The sequence below is a fragment of the Cryptomeria japonica genome, chromosome 2, assembly GCF_030272615.1.
Source record: "Cryptomeria japonica chromosome 2, Sugi_1.0, whole genome shotgun sequence".
Lineage (NCBI taxonomy): Eukaryota > Viridiplantae > Streptophyta > Pinopsida > Cupressales > Cupressaceae > Cryptomeria > Cryptomeria japonica.
The window spans coordinates 647279153-647297481 of NC_081406.1; the positions used below are offsets into that span (position 1 = coordinate 647279153).

General features: G+C 29.1%; 2 protein-coding genes across 2 annotated transcripts; both read right to left on the minus strand.

Moving 5' to 3' along the window:
- Nucleotides 1-7780: 7780 nt before the first annotated feature.
- LOC131055843 (ATP-dependent DNA helicase PIF1-like) lies at nt 7781-9345 on the minus strand. The gene is made up of 2 exons (XM_057990166.2): nt 8997-9345; nt 7781-8727 (listed from the first exon to the last, which is right to left on the minus strand). The coding sequence occupies exons 1-2, from the start codon at nt 9343-9345 to the stop codon at nt 7781-7783; spliced, it is 1296 nt and encodes a 431-aa protein (XP_057846149.2).
- A 3414-nt stretch (nt 9346-12759) lies between these two features.
- Nucleotides 12760-16733, minus strand: LOC131869329 (uncharacterized). Its single transcript, XM_059215739.1, has 2 exons — nt 16280-16733; nt 12760-13433 (listed from the first exon to the last, which is right to left on the minus strand). Exons 1-2 carry the CDS (start codon nt 16731-16733, stop codon nt 12760-12762), a joined length of 1128 nt encoding a protein of 375 aa, XP_059071722.1.
- Between the last annotated feature and the right edge of the window lie 1596 nt (nt 16734-18329).

The window sequence follows — 18329 nt, forward strand, 5'->3', positions numbered from 1 at the left end:
TTATTTATATATTTTAAAATAAAACTTAAACTTATACTCTATAGGCACTAGTAAAAGTTAATTGATAATAAATTGTTAGATTATGCTTTTAGTTGTGAAATTGAAAAAAGAAAAGAAATCAATCTAAATATATTAACAAAATTTCTATTCTACCCTTTTTGTTTTTGCATGAAAAAAAATATTCAAATTTTAAAATTCAAATAATGGTAATCAAACCAAAAAATTAATTAAGGGTTTAAACTTTTATGATATAATCTGGAAAATTTAAAAACTATATGATTAGAGTTAACTTTAAGATTAGGTTAGGGTTTGCATTTATTTAGAGAGATTAGGTTTAGGGGTTAAGGTTATAGTTAATTAGAGTTTAGTGTTATGGTAAGGCTATAAATAGATGACTATTGTAGGATAATGCATTCATAACACTTATTGTCATTTTTTATAAAATATTAAAAAAGTCTTTAATAATATGTAATTTTCTTATGAATATTGTTTTTCCTTATTTGAATTTTTTTATGAAATAATTACCGTGAAGCTTTGCTCTAATGAAATAAATACATTTTAAAATAGCTTCAAAGTTTATTATAATTAAAATATAGACATTTTAAAATAGTTCAAAGTTTCTTATAATTAAAATTATCTTACTCATAACCTTTAATTAATTTAGACATATAACATTTTTATTCTACCTTTTCTTTTTGCATGCAAATCATTTCAGATTTTAAAATTGAAATAAATTCATTGTTTTTAATTGTTAAATGAATCAATAATTCCTTCTGCAATGCATTGATCTCCTCATTTCTACAATTCAAATGAGTTTATTAAAATTGAAAAGAAGTTATTCATAAAGATAATGAAAACATACTATGCAACATATACAAAAATATAAAATGCAAAACCCTAAATTAAATACAACAAAACCAAACATTATATAAAAACCCTAAATCTTTTGAAAGTGAATAAATGTCAACCTAGAAAAATTCACAAATGAATAAATGTTAAAGAATCCCTCTACAACCCCAATCTAGATCAACCCTCCTCTACTCGTGACTTAGTTAAAATGACGCATTGAAAATAGGATATCTATTTTTCAGTTTTTAATTTCTTACTTTTCTTTTTATCATTCTTAAGTAGATTAAACTTCTTTAAAACTACTCATTATTTTCATTCAATCTTTTTGGTAAATTTGGACTCAACCTCATGGATCGAAAGAGATATTAAAATAAAATGATGAATTGAAAATAGGATATCTATTTTTTAGTTTTTTTAATTTCTTACTTTTTCTTTTTATCATTCTTAAACAAAGTTTCAATCACATGAAAGAATTAATTTTTAAACAAAGTTTCAATCACAATCTATGACAAAAAGTTATATCAATATGCAAACTACAAAGATGAACCTGATTTAGTAATTTGTTTTTCAGTGTGCACACCATAACTTTTTTACTTCTTTTTTTCACTATAATTGCCAGAACAAGGTTTTTTACAGATACTTTTTTCTGCAAATCTATTTATGGTATAAAAATATGTGCTTTCGTCCACAAAGCAACATCATCGTACATGCAAGTAAACACCTTATAAATCTATGGAGGTACACGAAATGCAGGTGGAGGAGTTTGCCCCTCTGAGTTACAATTGTTTAGACCATTTTCTTGCCCCTCCCAGTTACAATCGTTTAGACTATTTTCTTCACTGTTTTCCAGATTTGTAAGCTACAGGATGGAACAGACAAATATTAGTGTTACAAAGTTTAGCTGGAATTTGTATCCTTTTCATATTATTGATTTTGTAATTCTTCTAAAGATATCATCTGACTGTAAAAATCTAATGTCTTTAACCAAATGAATGAATTTGTAGGTAATACCCACCCATTCCTTGAGAATAAAGCACTTGTGTTGGAATCCAATTACCTGTACACAACCAAGATCAAAGTAAACACATTTAGGAGATGAAGACTCAGTATGTGTAGATTTCTAGATTCAGTTTTGCAACATTTTATAATATCAATATTTTGGATTATATTTCCACGATCCTATAAGATAAAATTGGTTTCATTTATTTTCATCTTCGCGATTTTAGATCTTATATTACAATCCATCAGTAACATGAAACTGATTTTATTTTGTTTTCATATCTGAAACATTGATGTTGGTAAATATTAAGAATCAAAACTAGAGATCAATGCATACTGAAATTATAAAGTGTGGAAAATTCATGTTGTTAATAGATAACAACTATTTTAAGAAGAAAATTAAATGCTTGTGTCAATGTTACCTTGCTTTCTGTCTTTGGGCGTTCATATTTTAAGACTTCTATATATACACGTATTAATATGTTTGCCTTTCTCTCTAGCTTTCTTTGCTGCAAGCACAAGATTTTCTTCAAGATAACCTAGTTGTTTTGGTGTAAATCTCTCCACATCTTCACCCCTCACACAACTACACAGAAGAATCAATTTAGATAACCTTCCAAAAGTTGAATATTAATATGCTGATGATTCTGCAAATAAAATAGATTCAACAAACCTACAATATGAAAACAATATGAAATCTGTAAAACAATATTACATACCTCTATCTCACAATGAAACTGCACAATTGATCCCTTGGAAGAATGGTGCATTACTGTTTTTGCAATTTTTAATTATCGAATGGAGTGAAACTGTCTCGTAACCGTTTTGAAAACCAAATCTATTAATCTATTAATTATTTTACTTTCTATATTAGTTAATTATTATTTTAAACCTTAAATAATTGAAAACCAAATGACCGTCAAAATTATTGAAAACCCCCAAATGTTGACGCATAAATTTGTTGCCATTGTAGAAGCCTCTCGACTTAATTATAAAATACATATTATTTTACTTTTTTTTTCAAGCAATAAAATTAAGTTTTTGAAATAATAGAAAAATTAAAGCCTCTCTCTCTCTCTCTCTCTCTCTCTCTCTCTCTCTCTCTCTCTCTCTCTCTCTCTCTCTCTCTCTCTCTCTCTCTCTCTCTCTCTCTCTCTCTCTCTCTCTCTCTCTCTCTCTCTATCTCTCTATATATAGCATTGTCACGTGCAACACATAATTTATTTGAAATCATATGAAATGTAAAATAATAAATATTTTTGTATTAAATATTGTTCAATTTTATTTATTTTTTTCTATAAAAGTGGCGAACCACTATAATTTTATTAATATTAAAATCCCATGCAACCAATACATATATCTAGAGGGAGATCAAAATTTCCCCATCGGCTGAATAATAAGTAATAATAATACTTTTCTAAATTTAATAATATTTTTCATTTAAATTATTTAAATCGATTTAAAAATAATTTATTTAACCTAAATAATTTAAGTTTAATAAGATACATTTATTAAAAAATAAACAATTTGACCCAAATTAAAACATAATCATTATAAAATTGTAATATTGATTTATTGTCAGGTTAGGATTAGGGTTCAATTTTATGTATTGTAAAAAATAAGTTTAGAGTTAGAGTTAAATTTGGTTCAATAATTAATAGAAAAGCAGATGATAATTATTTTGTTTTGTGTTAATAACAAAGAAACATAAACATATAAAGTGGAAGAAAATATTGATGAGTTATTTTGAAAACCTCAATCTTCACTAATAACACATACAATGATTTTTTCATAATATATTCCAATTTTCAAAATATAAAGTATAAATATTTTGATGGATGCATACGATAAAGGTTATCATATTAACATTCTCATCAAATAATAAAACCCCAATTTCAATTTATTCTATTTACAGAAAATACGCTAGAAATAGACAAACCAAATATATTTTTAATTTTTAAAAAATCCCTCTGAATCATTAAATATTTACTATTTATAAATCAATATGAAACATCTAATAAAAACATATGTAAAAGTATATTTGAAATTAAATAAAGTCAATTGCAATATAATTGTCATTCCACTTGAAAAATATAAAGTTTTATAAGTGATTATTTTCATACAATGTAGTGGACAAATTATTATGGCCACCATATATTCATACAATCTAAAGGCATGCAAAACAATGGTATATAATTTCCATACTTATTGGTTTCAATAAGAAGTTGTGGATCAAACTTTTCTAATTCAATGGACTGTAGTATTTTTCCTTCAAACTTAAATTCCAAAATTTCCCCATCGGCTGAATAATAAGTAATAATAATACTTTTCTAAATTTAATAATATTTTTCATTTAAATTATTTAAATCGATTTAAAAATAATTTATTTAACCTAAATAATTTAAGTTTAATAAGATACATTTATTAAAAAATAAACAATTTGACCCAAATTAAAACATAATCATTATAAAATTGTAATATTGATTTATTGTCAGGTTAGGATTAGGGTTCGATTTTATGTATTGTAAAAAGTAAGTTTAGAGTTAGAGTTAAATTTGGTTCCATAATTAATAGAAAAGCAAATGATAATTATTTTAATATTATCATTTAATTTACGTTATTCCTTAATCTGTGGGAGTTGTGTATATTGTTAGGGTTAAATTTTGAATTTTTTAAGTTAAAATACACTAGAAATAGACAAACCAAATATATTTTGAATTTTTTTAAAATCCCTCTGAATCATCAAATATTTACTATTTATAAATCAATATGAAACATCTAATAAAACATATGTAAAAGTATATTTGAAATTAAATAAAGTCAATTGCAATATAATTGTCATTCCACATGAAAAATATAAAGTTTTATAAGTGATTATTTTCATACAATGTAGTGGACAAATTATTATGGCCACCATATATTCATACAATCTAAAGGCATGCAAAATAATGGTATATAATTTCCATACTTATTGGTTTCAATAAGAAGTTGTGGATCAAACTTTTCTAATTCAATGGATTGTAGTATTTTGCCTTCAGTATTGTATAATGATACTTTCTCTCCCACAATTAATATGCATCCATTATTATTTACTGCTATCCTGTAAATTCTCTTAGGTAAATCAATGTGAAAAGGAGACCATTTATATGTCTCTTCACCTTCTTCATTATCTATTTCTAATTTCCACATTTGATGATATTCTTTGTCAACCAACACAATGCAACTGTCACATCCAGCTATTTCCCAAGATGTAGTAAAACTCTTCCAGTGAATCATAACATCAAAATAATTTTCATAAACTTTTGTTTGTACTTCATGAGAGTCAAATTCTGCAATTGGTGCATACTTTTTAGAAGTAATTGTTGGTGATGGAATTATCATCCAAGTTAATGTAGTGTAGTTGAATTCAACAATCTTGCCATTGTTTGTATGATTTCTCATCCAGTAAAATATTCCCTTACAACAAAAACCTCTTCCCAATGGATAGTATGAATTTTCAACATATATTTGATTCCATGAATCTGATTTTGACTCATAAATTTCAATATAGCATCGGCCATTGCAGTTCTTATAGTATTGTCCAAGCAAGATTATTAGCTGATTAGTGGAGAAGACATAACTTGTCGCCATAAAATCAGTACGTATTGTTGTTGTGATATCTCTTATAGAAGAAAGTTCAATCCAAGATGGAGTACTTGCATTTGATTTGTCATATAAGTAGAAATTGAAATCAAAATCTTTTATCCATTTTGAGCAACAATACATATTATTGGATATCATCTCTATGCATTTGCAATACTTTGAGAATTTTGTTGTAGGTACCCTGTAGAAATTTGTATCACCTTCCATGACCCATGATTTTATCCTTGTTGATTCAAACGGAAAAAAGTGCAATAAGAAATTACTTTTTGGAGGAAAATTTTCTGAAAATATGTTTCCCAAAGTATCAGGTTTTGAAAGGATGTCTTTCCAACTCTTACATACCAATTTCATTCTTAACAAATGTCTGGTAGACAATTTTCTTATAATCATTAACAACAATTGTTCTGGTAGGTCTTCCCACATGCTTTTGGGTTTTTTATCCTCCATCAAACCTGCAACATGTTAACATATTCAAATGTTGTACAACATTTTTCTCAAAAATATAGAAAACATGATGGTTAGAGAACTTCAATTTTAGTGGATGATATAAAAATTAAGATTAAAGTTAGATTAGTGGTAATTTTAATGTTTAAGTTTTTTAAGTTAGATTGGTGGTACTTTCAATGTTCAATTAAGGTATAGTTTTTAATGTTATATGATTACAATATTTGTGGGTTTGGTATAGTTTTTAATGTTATATGATTATAATATTTTGGGTTTGAATAATAATTTATGGATCAAAGTATGTAAATATTTTATAAAAATTATAAAAAATTTATGAAAATATAGTAAATGAAGTTGCTTCTAAATGTTGTAGTTTTTTTACCTCAGGTTTTTATTTTTCGCTAATTAGTATTTTTTTTTATGTAATGCTCTTTATATGAATTTACATATTGAGGAAACAAACATACAGAGTGGAAGAAAATATTGATGAGGCACTTTATAAATCACAACCTCTTAGTAAGGACTCATACAATGGAATTTTGAAATTGTATTCTATTTTTTAAAATAAAAAGTGAAAAAATATTGTTGCATGCATTAGATAATGGCTACCATATTTGCATTCTTCTGCGATATTAAATCCCAATTTATTGTAACCTTTAAACTTTATTTCTTGAATACTATCAAAAGTTAAAAATAATACCTCTCAAATAGATCATTGAAATAAATAGTGTTTTCATTTTAAGATGAGATAAGTATTGAATAAGAAAAATTGAAGAACTTAAAGTATTGAGTAAGATGAGATAAGTATTGAATAGTGTTTTCAACTAAAAGTAATGAGAACTTAAATCCCGCTTTTGGTACTTTATTTTTTTTAAAGTCACTAACATTTGTAGTCTAGATAGCATTTATCGGAATCAAATCTTCAGTTGTAAGATCGATGATGTCAAACCAATATAGGTGCTCAAAGGTGCGTCGGTGGAGATGCCAGGCACTAGTGTCTTCATTTATTTTTGGATAGAATTTGCAAATTGTTTGTGTCCATGTTGGAATTTGTTCTCTGACAATCTTAGGTATGCGTTCATAATATGGTATATTTAAAAAAACTCCTTGTGGGCCCCATCTATCTATGAGTTGTTGATTCCATATACTATCTGATTGAGATGCAAATTGCATATGAAATAGTTGTCCATGATAGTGTAGGTTTGATAGGCCAATAGTACTCATCTGTGGTCCTCTAAGCATTGTTGTTAAATACAATGGCCCATTTTCTTGGAATATAGTTTGATAATTGATTTCAGGTCTCATTGGAGGTGAGTCAAACCAAACCTCTCCTGGAACAAATTGTACTTATGTTGGATCACAATGTTCACAACTGATTAATTCTGTGATTTCAGGATCTCTGTAGAACTGATTAGAGTTTCTAAGAGCTGGTGGTCGAAAAGTAATTAAGTCTCTCTCTTGTAGGAATCTTTTGGAAGACAAAAAGGCAGTTCTTTCTGCATTATGAATCATTTGAAGATCATTATGTTCAAACATGTGATCAACTGTAATGGTCCTATGTCTTAACATATTTTTATTGTTGAATTGTGACCCCTGTTGTGCAACACAAAAGTAATTTATTGAAAGATTTAGTTTTGCCACCTTACATCTACAAATTGCAGTGGCATAGTAAATAATGGTATATAAAAACAATTGACAGTGATAAACATTTAAGCAATTATGACATAACCATATAGATGTAGTACATTTGAGTAAAATAAGCTCGATAAAACCAAAAATTACAAGATTATTGTATATTGACATGAGCTAAATAAATTTAAAAAATTTTAGACAAAAAATAGAATGGTTATGATAATATGTTACAATAACTTATTTCTAAAGCTTTCAGTCTATTTTCTTCATTTTTGCGTTTTTCAACTTGTTTTCCCTTTTTCATTTTTTCATATCGATCATATGTAAATGGTGGCATTATTCGTACTCCTTCTAAGGACTTTACACAAGAGATAGCTACAAATGTCTTTCTTGTTCTTTCAGTTGGACCTATATCAATTGTGGCTTTTTCAAGTGTTAGACCTTGTGATTTGTGTATTGCCATTGCCCAAGCCAATCTCAATGGTATCTGGGTCGTAGATCCTCTATGTGTTGCACTGATAGGAACTGTTTGTGGGTTTTGAGCATCGAATGGTATTCCAGAGTAAGTATCAAACTTAACCATTACATACGTTGGTGGTTCTGGTGGCATACTTCTAGGTTTGTATACAATATTTTCAACATATCCTAAAGCTCCATTTACAAGACCCGCTTCTATCCATAGATTAATAGTTAACATTACTCTTGCATTCTTCGAGATCAGTAATTCCATATCAAGTTCATCCTGCAAACTCCCTTCCATTGCACTAACATTTCCAGATTTTGTTGCAACACCGCGTGCCACGGGTTGTTTTAGTAAATATAATTTTTTTCTGTTATGATTGTAAACATTATCATTTGTGGAGAATAAATGAACGTTATTGTCAAACTCTTCATTCATTGGTGCAGTAATATTACTATTTGTTCTTGACATTAACAACTTCCAATCATTAATAGTAGGGTGTGCTTCTCTCATGTTTGTCAATAGTTCACGAAATTGCTTTTGTTGTATATCTTCTCCATCTTGTCTAAATATTTTTTCCAGCGTTACCACAATTTTGAACTCTTCCCACAATAGTTTTGCTCGTCTGTTGCTGTCATATGCTGGTCTATCTCTAATCGGAGGCAACTGATTTAGATCTCCAACTAAAATCATAGAAATACCTAGAAAAAAATGAAAAATACTAATGGATATATTATAAATTGACAGTATAAAATTTTTATACATATACTTTGCATTTAAATTGACAGTATATTATAAATGCAAAGTATATGTATAAAAATTTTATACTGTCAATTTATAATATATCCATTAGTATTTTTCATTTTTTTCCAGGTATTTCTGTGATTTTAGTTGGAGATCTAAATTAGTTGCCTCCGATTAGAGATAGCAATGAAATTTGAATAATAGTGAATTGCAATTGTGCATTTACCTCCAAAGTTGAGATTACTATTTTCTGGGAATGCTTGATGAAGTCTACAATCTATGTTCTCCAACAACTTCTCTCCAATGAAGCTCATTTCATCAATCAATATGTATTTGATAGGAGACATTTCTTCTTGAAAACGTGTTAATCTTGTTCCTTCTAGTTCACTAAAATCTTTTATTGGAATTTTCAACTTCGAATGAATTGTGGATGCACTTATGTTGAATGTTGCGACACCGGTTGGTGCAAGCAGTAAAAGGGGAGATTGATTAGGCATAGCTGCATTTTTTAGAGATTTACTGATTGCACCAATGAGATATGACTTTCCTGTTCCTGTTGTTCCTTGAACTATCATATATAATGGTGTCACATTTTTTTCGCTAGAATAGTGTGACATAATAATGCGTAATGCTTTTTCTTGTTTTCCACTAAGGCTTTTGTAATCGATATGTTATGCTACATCATTATATATATGGAATCCATTATCTCTCACTATATTGATGAAGTTGATTGCTCGAGATGTGTATTCATCACCTGGATATCCAAAAGACCAATTTGTTTGCCTATCAATATATCTTCTTCCCAACATATCTATTTCAGAAACTTGCATTAATTGACCATGATGTAATCTGGAAATGATTTCCCATTCATGCTTTGTAGTGTTTCCATGAACAAATCCATTTTCTTCAGTTTCTGAATCACTACTATTCTCATTATTTTCTGCATTATTTGTTCGCTCCACATGCCATGGATTATAATTAAATGTCTCCCAATTTGATATTATAGAGTTATTGTCATCACCAATATCTATTTTTATGTCACGGAAAGGTTTGTAGAGTAACAATTCTGAAAAACAAAAATCAACAAATTTTCTGCCTCACGTGGAGGCATGGCAAAAAATCTTGGAAACACTCTAACTATTGCTGCATTTTTCTTGGCCTGCCATTTGATATCACTTTTTCGTCTATTATTATAAATCCATGATCTAGCTGCATCAATCATTGTGATAGCTTCCATAGACAATGGCCTTGTTCTATATCCATCGATGAATGATTTTGTTTGTTCTTGATTTTCCTCTCCATCATTTATAGCCACAGGTTTGAATACTTCACGTGAGACATTCAGATTAACAAACCGTCTACTGCTTTCAACGAGTGGAAGTTCTAACAGCATGTGAGATGTTTCTTGAGCTCCAACATCTCTCTCAATAATAGTTTCATTTAGAAGTTTCCTATATGCTTTTGTTGCAAGATCATCTAGGTTTTCAATATTTGCAAGACGCATCAACATTTGATGGTAGGTTTCTGAGCTTTTCTCTGCTTTTGCTGCATACTTTGGAATATATTTTATCACAACATGTTTGGAGAGAATAGGTTGCCAGTCTATGTTGGCTCTCCATAATTGCAATATATAACGATTATGTGAATTGACTCTATCATCATTCCTTGCTGGATCAAAAAAAAATTCACCGGTATCTTTATCCTCGTATAATTTTGAACCATGCAAATTTAAATTCCAAGGAGCATTGTATCTACAATTTATATAAAAATTAATTCTTCAGCATTGTTGCAATATTATACTTACTCTTTATATATATAATTTAAATTTTTTAAAGTACATACCTGCAAACCATGCTTCCTTTTTTCTTTCTTAAGCATGCACCCTCTCTACAGATTGTATGTCTTTGTACAATGTTTAGGATTTCTTCATAATCTTGATCTATATCCATTTGAATAAGTTGTCTTGTATTTTTTAAGCATGGATGCAGAGAAAAATTTGGAAATGCCTACAGTAACAAATATTAATGTATTAATTGACTATTCATACAGGTGTTTACATTTGTGATGTAGAACAAAAAAATTCATTGTTCATCGTATTTATACCTGTACATTTCGTTGATGAAGATCAGCTCTTGGATTCCATGCATGAACTATGGAATGAAAATATTTTTGTGCGGTTTTTACTTCTTGTTCATTAGACCAATCTATATTATCCATATTTGGTGCTCTATGTATCCATAAAAATCCATGAACATGTGGTGATCCCCTATGTTGCCACTCATATCTGCACCAATAGTCTTTAACATTGAAGCCCTTTTCTAATATTTCTTTTCTAAAGTTTGAATGTCTTAAATGCATATAGTGGGCAACTATGTGAGGGTAGTCGATAACATTTTGTTTCCTCCATATTTGAGCTTCACATGGATTACTTGGTGTTGTTCCTAGCATTAATGCATGTAAATCCGGCCAATACAAATCAGTTGCACTTAGTGTGAAGAATATTGTTGGTGTTCCTATTTGATGTAGCATGTCAAATAGTTCTGCTCTGCATTTTGACCAATATGACCTGGTTCCTCTCAATATTGTCCCAAATCGCATCAACTTATCAGCTAGGTGTGAGGTTGGCAACTACTCCATGTGCTCATGTAATTCATTTATGGTGATGGGAAAATCTTGAAAGTTTCTTTTTGCAAAAACTGCACTTGAACTTTGTGCTCGATGTCTCATTATCATGTTCATCATGTAGTACCTAAATCTTGGGTGTTTGCCAAAATGGTGATCCCTATACCGGAGCAAATGCTTAACATATTCATGGAGGTGAACTCGTCTTATTCATGGTTCTAACCAAACACATCTACCATCAACAAACAATGCTGGGAATGCCATGTCAAGTAATCTTGGTGTGACATATTCGTTAATTGGAGACACACCAATTGCAGACCAATCAATCATTCGTAAAGGATTTGTGTGTGGGTTATTAATCCATGCATGGATTAATTCTATTTCATTTTGCACATTAGGTGGTCTTGAAGCCATCAAAGTATTGTGATCTATTATGTTTCTTTCATCTGTCTCCATAATCGGACCAACAAATACTATTTCATTAGAATCAGAATCAAATTCCATATTAACTGTTTTCATTTGCTTGAATATGTTGTGCTCACAATCTCTTTCCACGTCATTTAAGGCATTGACATCAATTGTGACATCATAGTAGAACTTATCATTTTCAACTTTGTATTGTAGTGCTTTGTATACACAATCTCTATTCACTGTAAAATTATAGTTCGTGCCTTTTTGATCTTTTCTATGAACAATAATTATTGGCAACTCTTTGATTGAATGAGGAAGAACTTTTGAAATTCGTTGAATATTCTGTGGAAAACTTATCATGTGACCTTTGTATTTATATTGACTACCTGTTGCATGTGTAACTTGTAAATTGGATTTACTCGAGCAATCAACATTTCTTCTACCTGAGTTAGATTAGCAAGTTGTCTGGGTTGTGGTCCTGGGTCCATGTCATTTGAAGAAGAAAATCTGTTGTTTCCTTTTTCTTGCCAACACCTATTACAAACAGGACCTTTTGATGTGCGTATGACTTTTATTCCAAGGTAACATTCTTGGCACACATAACACATTGTTGGACAAAGAAAGCTATCTATTCGGTTTCAAAAAATTACTTGCAAATTTCTAAAATCATTTTGAAGCATTCCACTATGATTGTCTACATTGTTTTCCATTCTTTCATTTAAGTTATCATGTTGGACATATGGACTATTTTCAGGCACATACTCATTTGTCGGTGATTGTTCTGTAATTCCTTGTCGGCTATTTGTGCTGAAATTTTCTTCTTCTCGATGTTCATTTTCTAGTTCTTGTACTGTTATCTCTCCGCTTCTTCTACCATATCTTTCTATGTCTGCATTATTACGCATTCGTCAAAGTTCTTCCCTTTGATCATTTGTCTTCTCCTCTCGCTATCTTCGTCAATATTCTCTTTGATATGCCCTTCTATATTCTCTTTGTTGTTGTCTTCTTTCATTCTCAAATTGTTGGCTTTGACTGGATCGGGGAGGAACTTGTTGATTATTTTCTATTTGATAAAGACATAATTGTTGTGAATTACGCCGAGAATCCCTTCTTCTTATATTTTCTTCTTTTGGAATTTGATTTTGTAATTGTTGTTCTGTTATCTGTGCTCTTCTTCTACTATAAATTTGTCTATTTGCTTCATTACTGTGTACATGTTTCTCTTCACTTTGAACATTTTGAAGCATTCCACTATGATTGTCTACATTGTTTTCCATTCTTTCATTTAAGTTATCATGCTGGACATATGGACTACTTTCAAGCACATACTCATTTGTCGGTGATTGTTCTGTAATTCCTTGTCGGCCATTTGTGCTGAAATTTTCTTCTTCTCGATGTTCATTTTCTAATTCTTGTACTGTTATCTCTCCTCTTCTTCTACCATATCTTTCTCTGTTTGCATTATTACGCATCCGTCGAAGTTCTTCCCTTTGATCATCTGTCTTCTCCTCTCGCTGTCTTCGTCGATATTCTCTTTGATATGCCCTTCTATATTCTCTTTGTTGTTGTCTTCTTTCGTCCTCAAATTGTTGGCTTGGACTGGATCGGGGAGGAACTTGTTGATTATTTTCTATTTGATAAAGACATAATTGTTGTGAATTACGCTGAGAATCCCTTCTTATATTTTCTTCTTCTGAAATTTGATTTTCTAATTGTTGTTTTGTTATCTATGCTCTTCTTCTACTATAATTTTGTTTGTTTGATTCATTACTATGTACATGTTTCTCTTCACTTTGAACATTTTCCACATGTTCTCGTTTCCTTCTTTGATATTCTCTTTGATATGTCCTGTTATATTCCCTACGATGTTGTCTTCTTTGTTCTTCAAATTGAAATGTAAAGTTTTGTTCTAGCATAACTACAAAATGATTTGTATTTAAATTGTCTATTTTAATTACTATATATGAATGTTATTAATTAAACTAAAGTTACATATGTTAATTTTTACATACAATAAGTTATTTGTATGAGATGCATACATTGTTTTTTTTTTCCATTTAAGAAAACATAAGAAACAGTCAAACTTTAAGTCACACTCAATTTGTTATATAAACTTTTCGATAAAATAAATATGTATGATTATTATTTATTGGATTTACTTTTATTTGTGTAATGATAAATACAATATAAATGACAAAGTAGATGGAAATTTACATTCAATCATGTGATCATATATAACAATTACAAAGATCAATTAATTACATAAACTGGAATGTGGTAACCATATTCTTTGTACAATTGATCAAAGAATAAAAGAGTGAATTCTTTGATTGCAATATTTATACTTTTTCAAAATTTACTAACATTTTGATTGATACATGTTAGAAGATGTGTTACATAGCAACAATGTTTATGTCTCTATCGGATATTGGTGAACAAATATATCTATAGCTTTGTTTATTTCATTTTCATCTGGTCCCAATTTGTACTTCATTTTCACTTGTACAAAAAGAACAATTCTTTTAATCTTATGTTGTAATTGAGTAATTTGAGTAGAGTCTTTTTCAAATTGATCAATTTTAGTCTTCTTACTCATCATGTTGTCAATCTCTTGTTTAGATAGTTCTTTGTGAAGGGAGTCTGAAAAATCTTTAATGATTTCTTCAGTTCGTCGAACCATCAAAGAACTTTCTAGAAAGGTGCAATCAAGATCTTCGACAAACTTTTCTATCTTTCTCAAATAAAAATTGATAGATTCTTTCAATCTATTCAAAAATTTTTTGCAGCTTAGAAGTGTTTTGTGTCTCATCTTACTTGCTTTGAGCCATTCATTAAGCAACACTTTGTTTTGTTCAATTCCCAATGCCTCCAATTCATTCAAAGGAACTACTTTCATTTTTTTTTAAATTTCAATATATTGATTGCACATGAAAATTTCTTCCTCAATTTTTTCATCAAGTTCCCTTGCAATATTTGTTTTTTGAATGATACGACTATAAACTTTTGTTGCCTTCTTTATCACGTGCACACCATAATTCTGCAATTTTGTTCTCCAATCTGTAAATGCACTATAGATTCCTTGTACATCTACATTTTGAGTAGGAGCCAAGTGATCTAAAGGTGGAGTCAAAGAGCATGGTACAGTTTGAATTGATTTGTAACTGTGGGAAGGTGAAGTGGATGTTGAAACAATATTAAAGCACAGTTGAATATTTCATGTTTCCAATGTTGTTGCATCAACATTTTGCCCTTCAAACCTTTGCCTTTTTAATAATGGTGTATTATCTTCTTTTTCTTCTTCAACGTCATTCACGGCCGCATCATTTCCTTTTGTGAAAACTTCTTCTCTATCTCTTACAAGACGAAGACATGCGTTGTCTTCTTCCATGTCCAAGTTTGTTGCATCTAATGGCTGGACAATTTTATTTGTATTTTGATTGGTAGAATGATGTATCAGTAGTAGAGAATAAGGTTTTCCCAACCACTCCATTGACATTAGTATCACATTCATTGTTCTGTTCTCAACTGACACATCTTAAACTATAGACCAATTCACTTTATCCATTGGTTGATCACATATGCTCATTGTGTAGTAAATTGGATCCAACTGATTTCCATCTTCTTCCATGTGCTCAGGTATTCTATCGAACTTGCAAGCTCTCATGATAGGCATATTTAGTCTACAGTAATCTTTGATTTTGATTTCCTTTTCATTTTGGCAATTAGCCCAATGATCTTCTAAAGCGAGTTCATGTTTGTAGTCTGCCTCTATTATTCTACTGATCAGTCCTATTGGATCAAAATTGTACCTCACGTCACTAAAGTTGTACATGCGGAGATGCGCCATGTCAATTTCAGTTGTGTGAGCTACATCCATGTCAGCACATGAGTAATCACCAACCTTAATTGGAAATTCAAATATAACAAACCCCTATTTCCCCATTACCTTATCAACTTCTGCTATTTGTCTACACATTTCAAGCAAAATTATTTTTTCTGAAGGGTACTTGGGCAATTTCAATGGGCTTCCATGGAAACCTACAACTCTAATGTATGTGAATGTTTGGAATTGGATATACCAATTCCCAAACTTTGATAGTTCACTGCTCGCATCTGAAGATAATCTTTTGCTTAAATCATTGTCAAGATGTCTTACTATGGAAAAAATGAAGGCGTCGTTAACTTTGCAATAGTGTTTTTCACTTTCTATAAGTTCTAATTGAGGGTAACTATCAAATATTCATCTTCCTCCTTCATTAAGGTTTCCAACTCTATTTAGTCCTGGATAGCTGCCTTGGTAAGCCAACAAGCATACTAAATACGAACTCATGTGAAATGTTTTGCTCTGCAAAACATCTATCAATTGTCGATTCAAGTTGCCACTAATTATACTTGCCCAATCAATTTTTTTTCCCTTTGTTATTTTTAAAATATAATAACACATCCATGGATGGAAGTGTTTCGCTTTTGGAGTACCATATACTCTACTTAGAAGTGTGATATAATCTTTTGCTTCCTCTTTGAATTCTGCTCTATGTTGTCCTCTAGCCAACTTTTTCACATTCCTAGTACTTTCAAGAATGAGACGTTCATTAATGAATTTCGAAGCTTTGTTGTTTTTATTTTCATAATAGTTGCTAGCAACTATCCAATCAATACATTCGTATTTTGTATATTGTGGAATACAGAACACTCTTTGTATCATCTGAGGACTAATATCTAACACCGTATCACCCAAGGTGCCAATAATCTTCCTTTCATCTTCGTCATAATATTGTGCACACTGCACTACCAAATCAACCGATTGTAGAGACAGGGGAAATGCAATTGCTTCCACTAATCCTGAGGCTGGCATGGAGTGAGAAAGAATTGATCTTCCTCCTCCCTTTGCAATTCTATGAAGAAATTCTGAAATATCCACATGACCCATGTTCGTGTCTCCTATCTCATTGTAGCATGAATCAAATTTTGAATCACGAATGAGTCTTGTAAACTTATATTTCATTTTGACTGAAATCTTTGCTCTTCCTGGGAAATTATTAATAGGTTTGAGTATCAATACGTATTATACTATATTTATAATAATTTTTTTTTAAAAATATGATGTTTACAAATTGTATCATTGAATTTAATAGAGTACAAAATTTTCGATACAGTAAACATTTATTTACCTACTATTACGCAATTTTTTGACATCAATCATAATAATTTTTATTTTTTTGACACAAAACTGAAATTGGATTTTTTAATTAATTGACAACATTGTTTTTTTTGACATGTTCATCTGAACTAATTTCTTGTGAGAACTATGATTGTATCTAGTGATGTCCTCTTCTTGTCTTAAATTTTTTTATAAAGGTACAAATTGAAACCAAGTTCCAACTACTCGTTGTTTAATGATTTCAGTAGATATATTTATGTTTTCTTCTAGAACCACACTACTATTAATAGTGCTAGGTAGTTTATTGTCTCAATTGATTGCCCTAATTGTTTAATTCATAAAATTTGTCCACTCTTTTTTATTTTTTTAAAACATTACAATGATTTCAATAAAAGTTTGATTTTTTAAATGGGTTGAGCAAACTTTGTAATTGTATTTTCTACTTCTGTCTTGAAATAGTCAAGCATAGATAGGGTGTGATGTTTTTCCTCATTATTCCCTACAAATTGACATCTTCAAATAAAGACATCAAATTTTCTGGTTAATTTCCTATCCTATTTATTTTGTTGAAAAGCCATATGTTCATTGTTGAACCAAGTTGCTCTAACATCATATGTAACATATAATAACTATCTAATTAAGAACTATAACGTAATTTAACAAAATTAAATTAAGATGTCTATCTAATACGATTATTGATTTAATTAAATTTTATCTTGAATACATCTGTACCCGAAATAAAAAATGAAAACAACAAAAATATATAACTATAATGTTGATTACAAATTATTTCATTCAATTTAATTTAAAATAAAAATCCATAATAATTTAATTTATATAATTAAATTTAATTAAATTTATTACTTTAAAACTAATTTATTTCGTTATAGCTAATTTTATTATTTATTTTATAAATAAATGAAAAATTTATTTATTTAATTAAACTAAGTTTCAATTAATTTTAGTTATATTTTTATAAATTTTTTTTCTTAATTGTATTTGATTTAATTTATTTAGGTAAATATAAATTAATTAAAGTATTTAATTATAACTTAATTTAATTCATTTAAATTACTTTTATTTCATTTATTTAATTTAATTTAATTTAATTTCTTTAATAAAGTTAAATCAATACTTTGATTAATTTATTAACTTTAATATAGTTGAAATAATTAAGTTTACTTTGGTTTCACTTTTTTTTTAATTAGGTTTGATTTAATTAATTTAATAAATTTGAATTTAAATTTTTAAATTAAATTAAATTAAATTATTATAATACACCATTCTTTCATGAATTTAATAAATTTAATTTTATTAGTTGATTTTATATTAAGTTTAAGTTAAATTTAATTTGATCCATTCAAT

What these genes read in the sequence shown, in the direction of transcription:
- LOC131055843 (XM_057990166.2), bottom strand. Translation starts at nt 9,345, where the DNA reads ATGATAGTTCAAGGAACAACAGGAACAGGAAAGTCATATCTCATTGGT. An exon ending in TAGTAATCTCAACTTTGGAG is followed by an intron (nt 8,728 to 8,996) that starts GTAAATGCACAA and finishes ATTTTTTTCTAG; the next exon opens with GTATTTCTATGATTTTAGTT.
- LOC131869329 (XM_059215739.1), bottom strand. Translation starts at nt 16,733, where the DNA reads ATGGGTCATGTGGATATTTCAGAATTTCTTCATAGAATTGCAAAGGGA. An exon ending in ACTTCTAAGTAGAGTATATG is followed by an intron (nt 13,434 to 16,279) that starts GTACTCCAAAAG and finishes TTTATCAAATAG; the next exon opens with AAAATAATCAACAAGTTCCT.